This window comes from Uloborus diversus, chromosome 1 (genome assembly GCF_026930045.1).
Source record: "Uloborus diversus isolate 005 chromosome 1, Udiv.v.3.1, whole genome shotgun sequence".
Taxonomy (NCBI): Eukaryota; Metazoa; Arthropoda; class Arachnida; order Araneae; family Uloboridae; genus Uloborus; species Uloborus diversus.
Genome location: NC_072731.1, coordinates 218,489,510 through 218,502,808, shown reverse-complemented (window position 1 = coordinate 218,502,808; position 13,299 = coordinate 218,489,510). Strand labels below are relative to the sequence as shown.

Genomic DNA, 13,299 nt, shown 5'->3' with positions numbered 1-13,299 from the left:
AATTATTTCACTTTGGAAACTTGAAACATGCTTCATGAATTTAGTGAAGCAGTTTTATGTTTTGCATTCTCAATAAGAATTTAGCTCATGTAAAATAAAATAAAAAAGTTATTGGAATCCATAAAATATCACACTTGAATGTTTTACAATAAAAGGGTAAGAAAAATTTATATTAAATTATTTAATCAATTTTGTTTCACATCCAAAATGTATGTACAGTTTTAAAATACTACAAAGTTAAAAGCTTGATGGATTTCTAAATAGCTGATATCAATCTTAATCCCTGTGGTGTTCTCTGTTAGATGATTTAAATGTTTTTTTACATGTTTACGTGAATGAAAACTGCTATTTCTGCATCATATTATTTATGTATATTAAAGTTTTGGTACTTCAAGTGGTGTTTTATTTTTATTTATTTATTTGGGGGGGGGGGGGTGGACCTTTTTTTCTCTCTCTTTCTTTTCTGCTATTCCTTGTGGTCAACGGTGCGATATACTTAAACTAACTTTTATAAACAGGTGTAAAATTTATTTATTTATGCTATTACTACGTATATGATTATTTTATTATATACTAGATGGTCCAAAAGGAACCTCCGCTATACATGGACCTCTAGCTGCATATCCGCTGAACCAGTGGAATTCAACTTTCAAACACAGTTATTTAAAGGTTGAGATGATTTTAAACAGCCAGAGGTTATGATTACAATGAAAGAATTTTGAAATTTTCGAATAGTAGCACCAGCTTTTTCCTTGTAGAATTTGATCTGCATATTGACTAAAGTTTCTTGTTGACACATTATGCACCTGACTGAAGAAACCCTCTGCCCACAATGCTTAAAGTTTTTTCCACAAGGTATGCTTTGCCTGTATTGTTCTGTTTCTTTGCTTCTGCTCTAACCCTGTGAATTATGGAAAGATGTCAAAGCTCCTCCTCTCTTGGGTTTTCATTAATCCTTTATAATATTCATTGCATATGCATTGCACCAGCAATTAAACATCAATCATTCCAGTGCCATTTGGTTTCTCAATATGCTGATCAACTTGCTCAAGGAGAAAATGAAAGTTGAAACTTGTAAATTTCTGAGTTTTCTCACTGTAACCGTTATTGTGAGTACCGCATTGTTTAAAACCATTACAATCTCCAGCACATAAGTCAGAACTTACATTTTGGTTTGATTGATTCACCGATTATGCCCCTAGGGCTTCATATATAATGGGAGTTTCTTTTGGACTGCCCTGCACTTTTGTATTACTGCATGCATATAGGGGAAGAATTCAGCATCCTGCAATGTGTCAAAAAGTTTTGATGTGAAACATTTTTTCCAAGACTGTAATTTAATTTTGTTTTGTTAAATTTTAGCTGTGGAAGCCAATAAAAAATGCCGCCAACTTCGAGATCAAGTTGTAAATGATACTCGCCACAATCCTCTTGAAGTCTTTCAGTTATTGTTATATACAGCACAATTTGAACTTAAAGTAAAAGAGGTAAAATTTTGTTAATTTTTATTAACTTGTGTTTTTTTGCTGATGTTCATTCATAATGTGTAAATTATAAATGAATTTAAAATGTTAATCATAACATATTAATCTACTATGTCATTTTTTTGGGGGGGGGGGGGGGCTTTTCTTTTTCAGAAAGCTTATGTATGCCATAAAAAAATGCAAATAGACATTTTTCTTTTGTTGAACATCAGTGTTAACTCTGCTCTTTATTGACTCTTCTCTATTTTTTTGACAGTTGTTTAAACAGTTATTATTTGAAAAACAAGAAAAATGGAATAAATATAAATCTGAAAGTACTGATCGACTATCTGAACTTGGGGATGTTTTTTCTGGTACAAAGCCTTTGACAAGAGTGGAAAAAAATGGTCAGTAGAATGTTTGAACTTCTCAAGTATAGCTACTTGATTATTGTATTTTTAAGACAACATTTTTTGCACCATCATCAGTTATTAAGCTTTCAATTTTTTTCTGTCTGTAACCTTGATCACAGGAATTTTTCTATTGATGATACTGCTATTGTGTATATGTCAAAGCCAGAAATGGTACAATCTACACCATTTAACATATTTTTACTAATAATCAATACTCAGTGAGTTTTTGAGGAGGCAATTTAACATTAAATTTAAGGACCAACTTTTATATTTTCATTAACATTTTACATCCAAATGCATTCACTCTGTGCATATTAGTTTATGTTAGATAGTGATATCAATTGCAAACTATTGACGAAACTATACATACTCATTTTTAATTTATACTGATATTCAAGTAAACTAAGTAAAAATGCATAAATTTGTAAGAAATGGGCTGACATGTATTTTGGGGTAACATTTGCTAATGGTTGTCTTTTAGTTCATAAGCTTACTTTATTTGCATGAAAAATGGGTTTCTGTAACTCCAAAACATGTGTCTGCAATTTCTTGCACATTTACATTTTAACATTGTGCACTTATTTTTAGCTTACTTTCCCAGTAAAAATTAGAGAAAGAAGAGAAAAGCATGAAAGAAGGCTTAATGCATCTTAAAAATATCGCTAAAAAAAGTAAAAAATAAATAAAATAGTTAAATAAATATTGAAAAATTAAAAATTGGAAAGTAGGGTATTGAGATGGGGGGGAAATGTTGGTCTGTCTGTCCCACCCTAATAACTTTTAAATAAATAGTCCGATTCGAACAAAGTTTGTTTTTTCGAAAGACCTTGGCAAGGACACCTCATTCTCACATATTTCATTTTTTGATTTGAACAGTTTTTCGTTCAATTTTGAACAGTTCAAAAAAACTTAACATTAGCGTGTACGGAGAAATTCAAGGCAAAAATAACTCTTGAACTTTCAGGTGAAGTGGCTTCTTTTGCCGGAGAATATGCATTGAAAATATCTTTTTGATTTGAACAATTTTTTGTTCAATTTTGAACAGTTCAAATCTCTTAACATTTCGCCTATGGGGAAACTGAAAGTCAATATAGTTTCCGAACTAAAAGGTGGATTTACTTCAAACAAATTTTGTTGGTAAAAGCTCTTGATGACCTACTCCTGACTCCAACTACGAGAATTTTGGGACACTTGACACCGACTCCGACTCCTTTGTCCGAAAATTAGTCGGACTTCGACTCCGACTTCATAGCTTTGGCAAAAATTCATACACAGAGGAAAAATTACTCACTCGGACTCTTGGAATTTGACACTGACTCCGACTCTTGTATCAAAAAACAAGTCTGACTCCGAATTCGCAAACATTGGCAAAGTTGTGGAGTTTAAGGGAAAATGATCAATGTCAACTGCAAGGCTTTGAAATTAAAAACTTTCGTCCCAAAGTCAGATTCACACCAACTCTGACTCCGCAGCCATGTTTTTTTACTGTGAAATAATTATTTTATGTATGATTAGTTTTTATTTTCACTTTAAAGTTTTAATTTATGTATTGAGTTTTTGGCGGAAAATTCAGAGTACTTTGTTTCTACATAAAGATTTGAGCAGACGATTTCCTTTTTTTCCGAAAGCAAAAATTATTTCCTTAAGTTGACATTTTATTGTTTTTATTTATTTTTGAAAGTGCATTGCTTCATTTTTTTTTAATTTTTTTTTTTTTTTTTTTTGGCAACAGGGGAAAAAAAACAAATTTTTTTTTATATGTTTTATTTTTTAATTTTAATTCTTTTTTTTTTCTTTTTGAAAGCGGTTAAAATTTTTTATTTATGAGGGGGGGGGGGAATGTATTAGCTGCTTTGTTTGAAAGGTGCTGCGACTTTATTTGTTCATTTATTTAGTTTTACGCATCTAATTCTTCAGATGAGCGAAGCATATTTTATTTCTAGGATTCAGCTTAAAATATTAAAAAATTATACTTGAAATAATTTTCGATTTTAGCTAATTTTGAGAATATTGATCAGATACTAGAAAGTCGTTATTGGTATAGGGGAAGTAGGCTTGTTTAGTTCAAGACGGAACTTCTTGTTTATGCTTCTTTTTGTTCAAAAAAAGTAACTTTTTTCGCTAGTAATTTTGCTCATTCTTTCAACTTCATATGTGGTTTTATTTTAATTTTTTGCTGCATTTTACTTTTTTGAGTTCAAAGAATGTTCAATTGAAATTTGTTTCAAACTTATATTCATTTAGTATGGTATCTGACAGCTAAATCTTTGAAATGGAGCTTTGTGTACAACCTGTTAACTTTAAAACAATTTTATATCTTTTTAATTGCTCCACTAGATTTCACAAAGTTAATTCTTGTTTTAAATCAATTTAAAAAAAAGAAAAATAAAACTGAGAAATGTTTTTGATTTTCTTAAGTTTGAAAAGATATTATTATTATTTTTTTAATTTTAATTTCTATGATTTATTATTTTAACTGTTATTCTTTTTTTGGATATGTATTATTTCAGTTACAATTCATTACAGAAAAACTACAAGCATGGTTTCAAGAAATGGTAAAACAAATTGAATCTCTCAATATTGATGACGCGACTGCTACTGGTAGGAAAATAGTGCAGTTGATACAAGCTTTGGAAGAGGTACCACAGAAACTTATTTAAGCTTTTTTTCTAAGTTTACTTAAAGTTTTTTTTTTTCGATTAAATGTTGTACTTGAGTTGATGCTCATTTTTAATGGTGATTAGTTTCATCTGTGGGCATCGCTATGGGGGGGGGGGGAGCAGCCCGCCTTTTGTGTCATCTCTCTGGGGGTAGACACCCAAAGTTAAATTGCAAGTTCTTGAAAAATATGAAGCTAAAATGCTTTTTTAAGACCACAAATTTGAAACCTCCCTTTTGCCCTCCCCACATCATGGAGTGCTTACTCTACTCAAGATTAGGGTCATATTGTCCATACTCGAACCTAGTACTGACATTTTCTCATACCAAAAACAACCCATTATCTTTTCCCGTGTTTAAGATACATTTGAAACAATTAAGGGACCGTCAATTTCATACACCCCCTTTCTTTTTACTCGATAGCCTGGACATATGCATCTAGTACAAGTTAGAGAAAAAGCATTCAGTTTTTATTTGTCTTTTGTACATTAGCCCACTTAAGATTTTGTTATAACACAAATGTAGTTATTTCTGAAAATTGAAAGAATTTCATGTTTACAATAGAACATTTATTTATTTATTTGTATTTGTGGGGGGGGGGGGGGAGGATGACACCACAAATTACCGCCCCGGGTGTCACCCATGCAAGGTACGCAACTGGTTTCATCATTTCCAAAAGACTTTGCATTGACTAACCAATACACACTTAAACAAATTTAAAGTCATTAATCATCACTTGACTTCATTATATACCTTAAATTAAGTGTAGGTATACATTTAGTAACCAATAATGATTATAGACTTTGACTGCACACAGTAAAGTAATGGAAAGGTAGTAGGAGATGTGTGCCATCAAATTTTTGCCTAGAGGTGTAAAATATTAATTTGATTGTTAGAGATGAATTGAATGATGCCTTGCAAAGAAAATGTCTTGATACAACTGATGAATATAGCTTGCTTTTGGAATGTCCATTTGTGCAACCAAAAAAAAACGAGCTGATGTGTGCATCACATGACTTCCTTTTACTCCAATTTAATGTCATTTCCCATTATTCGCTATTTTAATGTGATTCAATATTTATTCTCTAAATATCACCAACAATGGCCAAATTGAAACCAAAAAAAAAAAAAAAAAAACTCCGCCAAATTTGTCGCCAAGTTGGCGACAAAACTTGGCGACCAAAAGACTGGCGATATATCGCCAAGTGTCCGACAAATTATAACGCCACTTGAGTTTACATCGAAATTAACAATGATTTCCCCCAAAAAGGTGCAAAAGATCCCCTTAGGAACATCCGAAAGCAACCAAAAGGGGAGGTGCACAACTAGACTCCACTACGAGTCTATGTACCAAATTTCAACTTTCTAGGACATACCATTTTTGAGTTATGCGAGATACATACGCACATACGCACATACACACATACGCACATACATACAGACGTCGCGAGAAAAGTCGTTGTAATTACCTCGGTGATGGTCAAAATGGATATTTCGCGTGTCTATACATTCTTAGGCACTTTTCCGCATGTGGTCGAATCGAAAAAAAAACTCAACATTCATTTGGGGGTGAGCAAAATGGAAATTAAGGGCGATTTTTGAGTGAAAATTTTTTCGCGAATACAATACTTCCTTTTTTGTAAAAGGAAGTAAAAAGGATCTCAGCTATATGTTATGCATATTCTATGTATGAAATTTCAATTCACTTGTTTTAGTCAAAAAAAAAAAACAACTTTTTATAGTTCTTTGTGTATGTACAAATATGTATTTATTTACATACCTTTAAACAAAGAGCTGGTTGCAACCAAAAAGGCAGGTGCACAACTAGATGTTGTACATGACTAACAAAACTTCATCGTTACTGTAGAACCAACCTCTTTGATTTGAACTAACTGGGATTGGAGGGAGTTTGAACTATTAAATCGTTTGAATTACAAAACATTTCATGATTTTCACTTGTCCTGTACATAACAACAGCTAGAACTTGACTAAATGGTGTTACAGAAAAGGGGGAAATGCTTTGCAGTGTAAAATATCGTTTTTTTAATTAATAGTAAATATAGAATATAAACAGTACTACAGTAGAAAAATATTATGTCAATAAACACAATACAGTACTGTACTACTGTGCATAATGGAATAAGTAGTCAAAGTTTTAAAATTTAAAAATGTCACTCATTTTCTTCTGAATTCATAATGAAGTGCTTTTAATGCTAAACTAATTTTATTTAAAGTATACACATTTCATCTCGGTAGCGTTCAGGTAATGGGTATTCGGATTATGGGCTTTGAATAAAAGAGGTTCTATTGTGTATGGTTAGCCGATTTTGGGGTTATATACGGACCTACCAAAAAAACCTTGTCAAAATGGTAATTTAAGTTGCCCTCAACACTCAAATTTGTGACAGAAAGTTACATAATGCTAATAAAATATCTGCCTGACTTGAGCCGCATTTTTCTTTGTTTGTGGAGTCATTTTCTTGAAATAATTAAAAACTACAGGAATACTTAAATATTGTCCTTTCTGACCCAGAAAAGTTATTTTATCCTTTTGAGTGTATTATAAAAAGTGCTTTGTTTTTCTTTTTTTTTTAAATTCTGTTATTGATTTTAACTTTATAATTTTTTATAGGTTCAAGAATTTCATCAACTTGATACTAATTTACAATTAAACAATTCTTAGCTGATACAAGGAAATTTTTGCACCAAATGTTACGAACCATAAACATTAAGGAAGAAGTACTTATCACATTGGAAATGGTTGCAGATTTGTCATATGCGTGGGAAATATAGACAGGTATCTATTAAATCATATCTTTATGTAGCAGGAGGAATTTACGTCCGCCTCCCCCCTTTAAGAAATTCTGCAGGTTTTAAATTAAGTGTATTAAGTTTCAAAAAATTAAAAAAAAAAAACTTTTTGCAGCTTTTATTTTAAAAATGTCTACTTCTTATTCAAAGGAAAATGTAATCTGAAAGCAGCTTTATGATCCAGTGTGGTTAGGCTACTGGTTTTTGAACGTTCTCTTACAGATTAAGATGTGATGCTACTATATTTGATAGTAAATGGTTACTGTGTTAAATTGGGCTAAAATGCAAATTTACCGAACAAGATTATTTAAAAGTGGTCGAGTGTATTTTCTGTGGCTATTTAATATTTAAATTTAGAAAGCTGTCATTGGAAGGTATGAAAAAATGCTACGTTAGTTCTTGCCTAATATTATTGTTTTATTTGTATTTCAAACAAGACTAATCATGTTTTTTGTAAATTTTTAACATCATTGCAGGACATTCTTTTTTACATTTTATGCTGCTTAATTCCAACTGCATTATATTTTCTCTAACATATTCATAGTTTGTAAGTCTTGCATTTTTTATGAATTTCATTCTTTCTTATCATTTTTAAATATAAATTTTATGCATTAATTGTATTCATATATTTTTAGTTATACAATCTATATGCAGCAAGGTATTAAGAAAGATCCTACTTTGGCTATTAAGCTAAGAGCTACTTTTCTGAAGGTACGTTTTGAACTTTTGTTTCTATGTTTAAAAATAGTTTATTCCTTTCCAATGAACTTTAATTCATACTTCGGATAATGGTACATATTATAAGTTAGTTTATCTTGATAATATGCACATTAATGTTAGTAATGGTAAAATCTTTTTTATTTCTAAGAGCCTACATAAATGCCATAAACGAAAATTCACAAATAACAAAGAGGCAGGCTACCCACTCATTTAAAGGAAGGCAAGAAGACATGAGGAATTGCCTCTTCTGAATCCAATGTTTGAAAACTAAAGTACAAGTCACTAATTTCTTCTATGTTACCATGGTTTTCAATATGTGCGATACGATAGTTCCAGATAGTTCTATTGCTGGATTTGGTTATTTTGATTTTTTATGTGAAGACATTTTGGTTTTTCCTAAGCATATTTATTTCATTTCATTCAAAGTTTTATTTAGATGCTGTTTTTTTCTTCTAACTATTTGGCAAAATATTGCACTTACTAAGTCATAAGCACTTTTTTCTTTTTGTGAGAAGCAAATATTTGCATTCAAATTACAGTCATTGACAGACTCGTCAAGAAGCAGAAACCAACTGAAATTTTGTGGTTTGTTTTTGAAATCAAACAGATTTTTACCATTTAGTGAAGGAGAATCTCTCTCTCTCTCTTTTTTTAGTACCTTGCATTTAGTATTTTATGGCGTATCATCGCCTCAGAGCAACAGTGAGATATCTTAGTGTTATTTCTGAGATTAGATGTCAAACTGTTGCTCTGAGGCGACGATACAGACAGTAAGAACTCACCCAAAAATTACTCCTGTCTACTTAATTACTTTAATAACAATAAACAAAAGAACATGAAATCATTATTTTTGTCATTTGTTTGGTGAAAACTATTTTTAAACATTATTTAATGCTAAATGTTGCTGCATTTATTCTTTTGTTGCTATAAAGTATTGACTAATTTCATCCAATGTAAATAATAAGCTATGAATCTTGATTGATTTCTCTGTTTTTTAATTTTTTTTTTTACAGTTAGCTTCAGCTTTAGATCTTCCACTACTGCGGATTAATCAAGCTTCAAGTCCTGATATGCTCTCTGTGTCTCAATATTATTCGGGAGAACTTGTGTCGTATGTCAGGAAAGTCTTGCATATTATTCCTGAAAACAATGTTTGGGCTTATGGCCCAAATTATTGATTTACAAACTAATGTGATCAAAGAAGTTCCAACAAGGCTAATGAAAGATCAGCTGAAAGCTTATGCCCAGCTAGAGGAACGCTACAAAGTGTGTATTAATGTATCCTTCTAATATAAGCATCTGTCACCCAAGCTTTAAATTTATTTTCATCTATGAAAATGTAGCATAATTTTTTATAAAGATTACATGAATGCACTAAAGTAAAATGACTAATTAAAGAAAACTTTAAGGTGTAATCTTGTATGGATATTTAAAGAAGAAGAATCACAAACTAAACTAATTTTTAAATGACATGATTTTTGTCTTTTCATTTTACTCTTTGAATTTCTTTCAAATTAACTAAATATACTCTGGTTGAAGAAGTACATAAATCAAATTGTTTAAATGATTTAATTGCTCTGAATCGGCTAATGAGCATATTTCTAATTTGGATCATTTTTTGAATTACTTGTGGTTCTTTTTTCAAATGAATATTAAAAGTGCAAACTATGAAAAATTATTTTTGTGTTGTATATGCTCGAAACTGAAGCCCAGTGGGTTAATGGTGGCAGTTTGTGCTTTCCCGTCACAGACCCGGGCTCGATTCCAGGGTCGGGCAAGATCAACTCAGGCTTTTATCCCTGTAGTGGGTCGATGAAATGATTACCAAATGTGCTGGGGAACTAAACCCCGGGAGATTAGCTTTCGGCTGACCACCTAACCGGAACATCTGCCTAGAACCCCAGAGTCCTTGGTCAGGAAGATTGAGATGAGCAGCAATGGACCTTGGCCCCCTTGGGCTATTGCTCCACTGAGTTCTTTTATGTGCTCAAAATTGATCTATTTTATTGTATATTCAAAGTTTTTAACTGCTTTGCTGTGAATCTAAATATTAGAAAGTATAGTCAATTTTTGTCTCATCTGACTTATTAAAAGCTGTGCTGCTTTTAAGGCTACAATAGAATTTGAAAATGAGAAAAATCAACCAAAATTTTGATTTTCAATTTTTTTTGTAAAACTAATCTTTGAACTGTGGATTATTCATAGCAAAATTTTTTTTCCCAATTCGGACTATTTTTACAGAAGTTATAAGTCGTTCTGTCAGTGTGATATTATACATTTGTGTGAACGAATGTTCCATCTAAATGAAAAAAAATATCTCATAATTGTAAAATTTCAATTCATGCATATCTTTCAAAAGATCAGGATTTGTTTAATTACTTTGAGTTTTTTTTTTCAGATTGATAATGAGATACAAACTGAAAAACATTTGGGAGCAAATTTTTAAAACTACCATTTCGTTTAAAAAAAATCAGGCTTAAATCCTAATTTTATCGACTTTTTTCAGAAAGATTTGAAATTTTAACAAAGACCCTTTTTGACATCTTTTTGAACAAAATATTGTGGTTAATGAAATTTTGCTCCCCATGTTTTCTTTAAATTTTTGTTGTTCAAATATTTACGATTAACAAATACAATATCCTCTGTATTTTAAAAACTATTCAGAATTTTTCAACAAAACTTTACATATTACTTCCTCTTCTAAAGGTCTATAATTCATAAAAGTTTCAGAACTATATCTTCAAAATTAAAAAAAATTATTTTCTTATTCCATTGTAGCCTTAAATATTACGGTGATTGATTACTAAATATAAATATTTTTCCTGTATGTCCTGTAATAGTTATATATTTTAATATTCTTGATAGAGTCTTTTAAAACCTGTTTGCTTTGAATAAAATAATTGTTTTTTCATTTTATTTGTTGTATGTAGTTTTAAAGTGCATGTCTTCACCTCAGCAACAACACTAAGACATCTAATCCCAGGAATAGCACTAAGATATCCTACTGTTGCTCTTTTTCAACGATATGTTGATACTTTATAACGAATAAATACCTTTGTGCTGAAAATTCAAAAAATCAGTAATCCAATGTCAGAAAGCACAAATATTGCAAAATATTGCAGACACGTGTTTCGGTGTTACAAGGAACACCTTTTTCAATGCAAAGAAATGTGAGCTTCTGGATGAAAAGTCATCCGAGAAAAGGCTTTTCTCGGATGACTTTTCATCCAGAAGCTCACATTTCTTTGCATTGAAAAAGGTGTTCCTTGTAACACCGAAACACGTGTCTGCAATATTTTGCAATATTTGTGCTTTCTGACGTTGGATTACTGATTTTTTGAATGTTGATACTTTATTTTATTTTAAATGCATTCACGTTCTTTCAGGTTGCCAAGTACACTCATGCAATATCCGTTTTCACAGAAGGTATTCTCATGATGAAGCGCACATTGGTTGGAATAATTCAAATCGACCCAAAGCAGCTTCTGGAAGATGGTATTCGTAAAGAGCTCGTTCGTAAGGTAGCAAGTGCTTTGCATGAAGGTTTGGTTTTCAACCCCAAAGCAAAGGTTTGTTTCATTTTTGTTAACTTTGGCCTGCCTTTAAATACCATTTTTCAGTTTCTTGGAGTTTAGTAGAGTAGCCATAAGAGCCCATATAGGGGAGAAAGGGGGGGTCTCGAGCCTCCCCTTAGAAATTAGAGCTTTCTTACTTTTAGTACTTTTTTCTTATTAAAAATATGAAAACATTTCTTCTCCTGTCATTAATGAATAAATTATTAAAAATTTCAAATTTTAATTACTCTAATCTCTCCTGAAATCGATTTCCATAGGGAAAATACCCAGCTAAACCGTGGAGAAAATATCTGAGCCCCCCCCCCCACCCCCCACAATTTTGCATATGGGTGCCCTTGACAGTAGCCCATCGTTATATCGCGCCTCAATATATTGCTCATTTGGATATATCGCTCTTTTCCTCTCTCTCCCGAAATGAAATATTAAAACCTAAAAAAAAATCCTTCCTTTAAGCTTGAAACCATTCATGAAAAAATATGGTATTACTCAGAAAAGGTCTCTTCTTTATTTTGTTATTGAACAAGATGAAGAGTCTTCTATTCTTCTGAATTCGCTTTAAAAGCATATAGTTTGAGAACTATTTGACGTTTGCTTTTGAATTGATACTTAGGTCTTTGCAATGAGTGAGAGACAGCAGGCGAGTGTCATACTGGTAAGGGCGGATACAGGGGAGGGGCGATGGGGGCGGTCGCCCCTCCCTTGAGGGACCCTACATTATCAAATTTTTCAAATTGAAGTTTTAAAATGCAAGTGTAAGCCATTTTTGACGTCATTTAGAAATAGAATGATGTTCGAATCTCCCTTCTGGAAACTTTTGGAATTGAAGTTTCAAAAGATCTATTTTAAACGATCTTTGGTGATTTTAGTAGGATGAGTTTGGAGGCCTTCCACCCGGGTATTTTGCAAATTTTTAGTCTTATTGACGTGATTTTAGACATTTCAGGTAGTGTTGATGGAAAAAATGTATTCAGTGATTTTTCTTCGTTAATTTTTCGAAACTGAAGTTTCAAAAATGGGCAATTTTAGACCACCTTCGGTCATGTTAGGGTGAGGGGTTTTTGAAACATTGCCCAAAATTACTACAAAATTGAAGTTCTAAAACACAATTCCCCTTCATATTTTACGCACCGCAAAGCGGTTCTCTTAAGTCCTGAAAGATGAGTCTAGGTGGACGAGAACATCTTTTAGCATATTAAATAGTCCTTAAAATTTAGAGTTTCATAAAGACCTACAGCTTTCTCAAAAACATCACAATTCTCATTGATACTCGTTAAGCAAGAAGAAACTTGTCTTCACAGAAAGCACTCACCACTCCCTTAAAAAATGACACATGCAAATGTGAATTATTAGGGGGGGCTGAGCCCCCCCCCCCCCCAAGCACCATGAAGTTGGTGCTGGTGACCCTAGCAAATATACAGACTGAAACCATGGACACTTTACAGCATCCCTTGCCTCTCCCTGCAGCCCCCTAGTGTGTCGCGTCAGCCCTTTTGCGAACCACTGCCATAACTCGTTTACTCTAGAAGTTAGTTATATATTGTTATTTTGAAGGTATTTGTTAATTTTTTTTCGTCGAATGGTGGCTGCATTTTTTAGGCTATTTAGCCTTTTAGCAGACCTAGTGTCATCCCCTAATACGGCATCCGTCTTTCATGTGCC

General features: G+C 32.1%; 1 protein-coding gene across 1 annotated transcript in view; it reads left to right on the top strand.

Moving 5' to 3' along the window:
• The window catches only part of LOC129224939 (WASH complex subunit 5-like), a 39,481-nt gene that overhangs the window by 16,919 nt on the left and 9,263 nt on the right, over window positions 1–13,299 (top strand). The window contains 9 exon segments of the mRNA XM_054859490.1: window positions 1,363–1,487; window positions 1,741–1,870; window positions 4,403–4,515; window positions 7,167–7,203; window positions 7,206–7,323; window positions 7,972–8,056; window positions 9,079–9,210; window positions 9,212–9,331; window positions 11,452–11,634. Coding sequence (XP_054715465.1) covers window positions 1,363–1,487; window positions 1,741–1,870; window positions 4,403–4,515; window positions 7,167–7,203; window positions 7,206–7,323; window positions 7,972–8,056; window positions 9,079–9,210; window positions 9,212–9,331; window positions 11,452–11,634 — 1,043 coding nt within the window.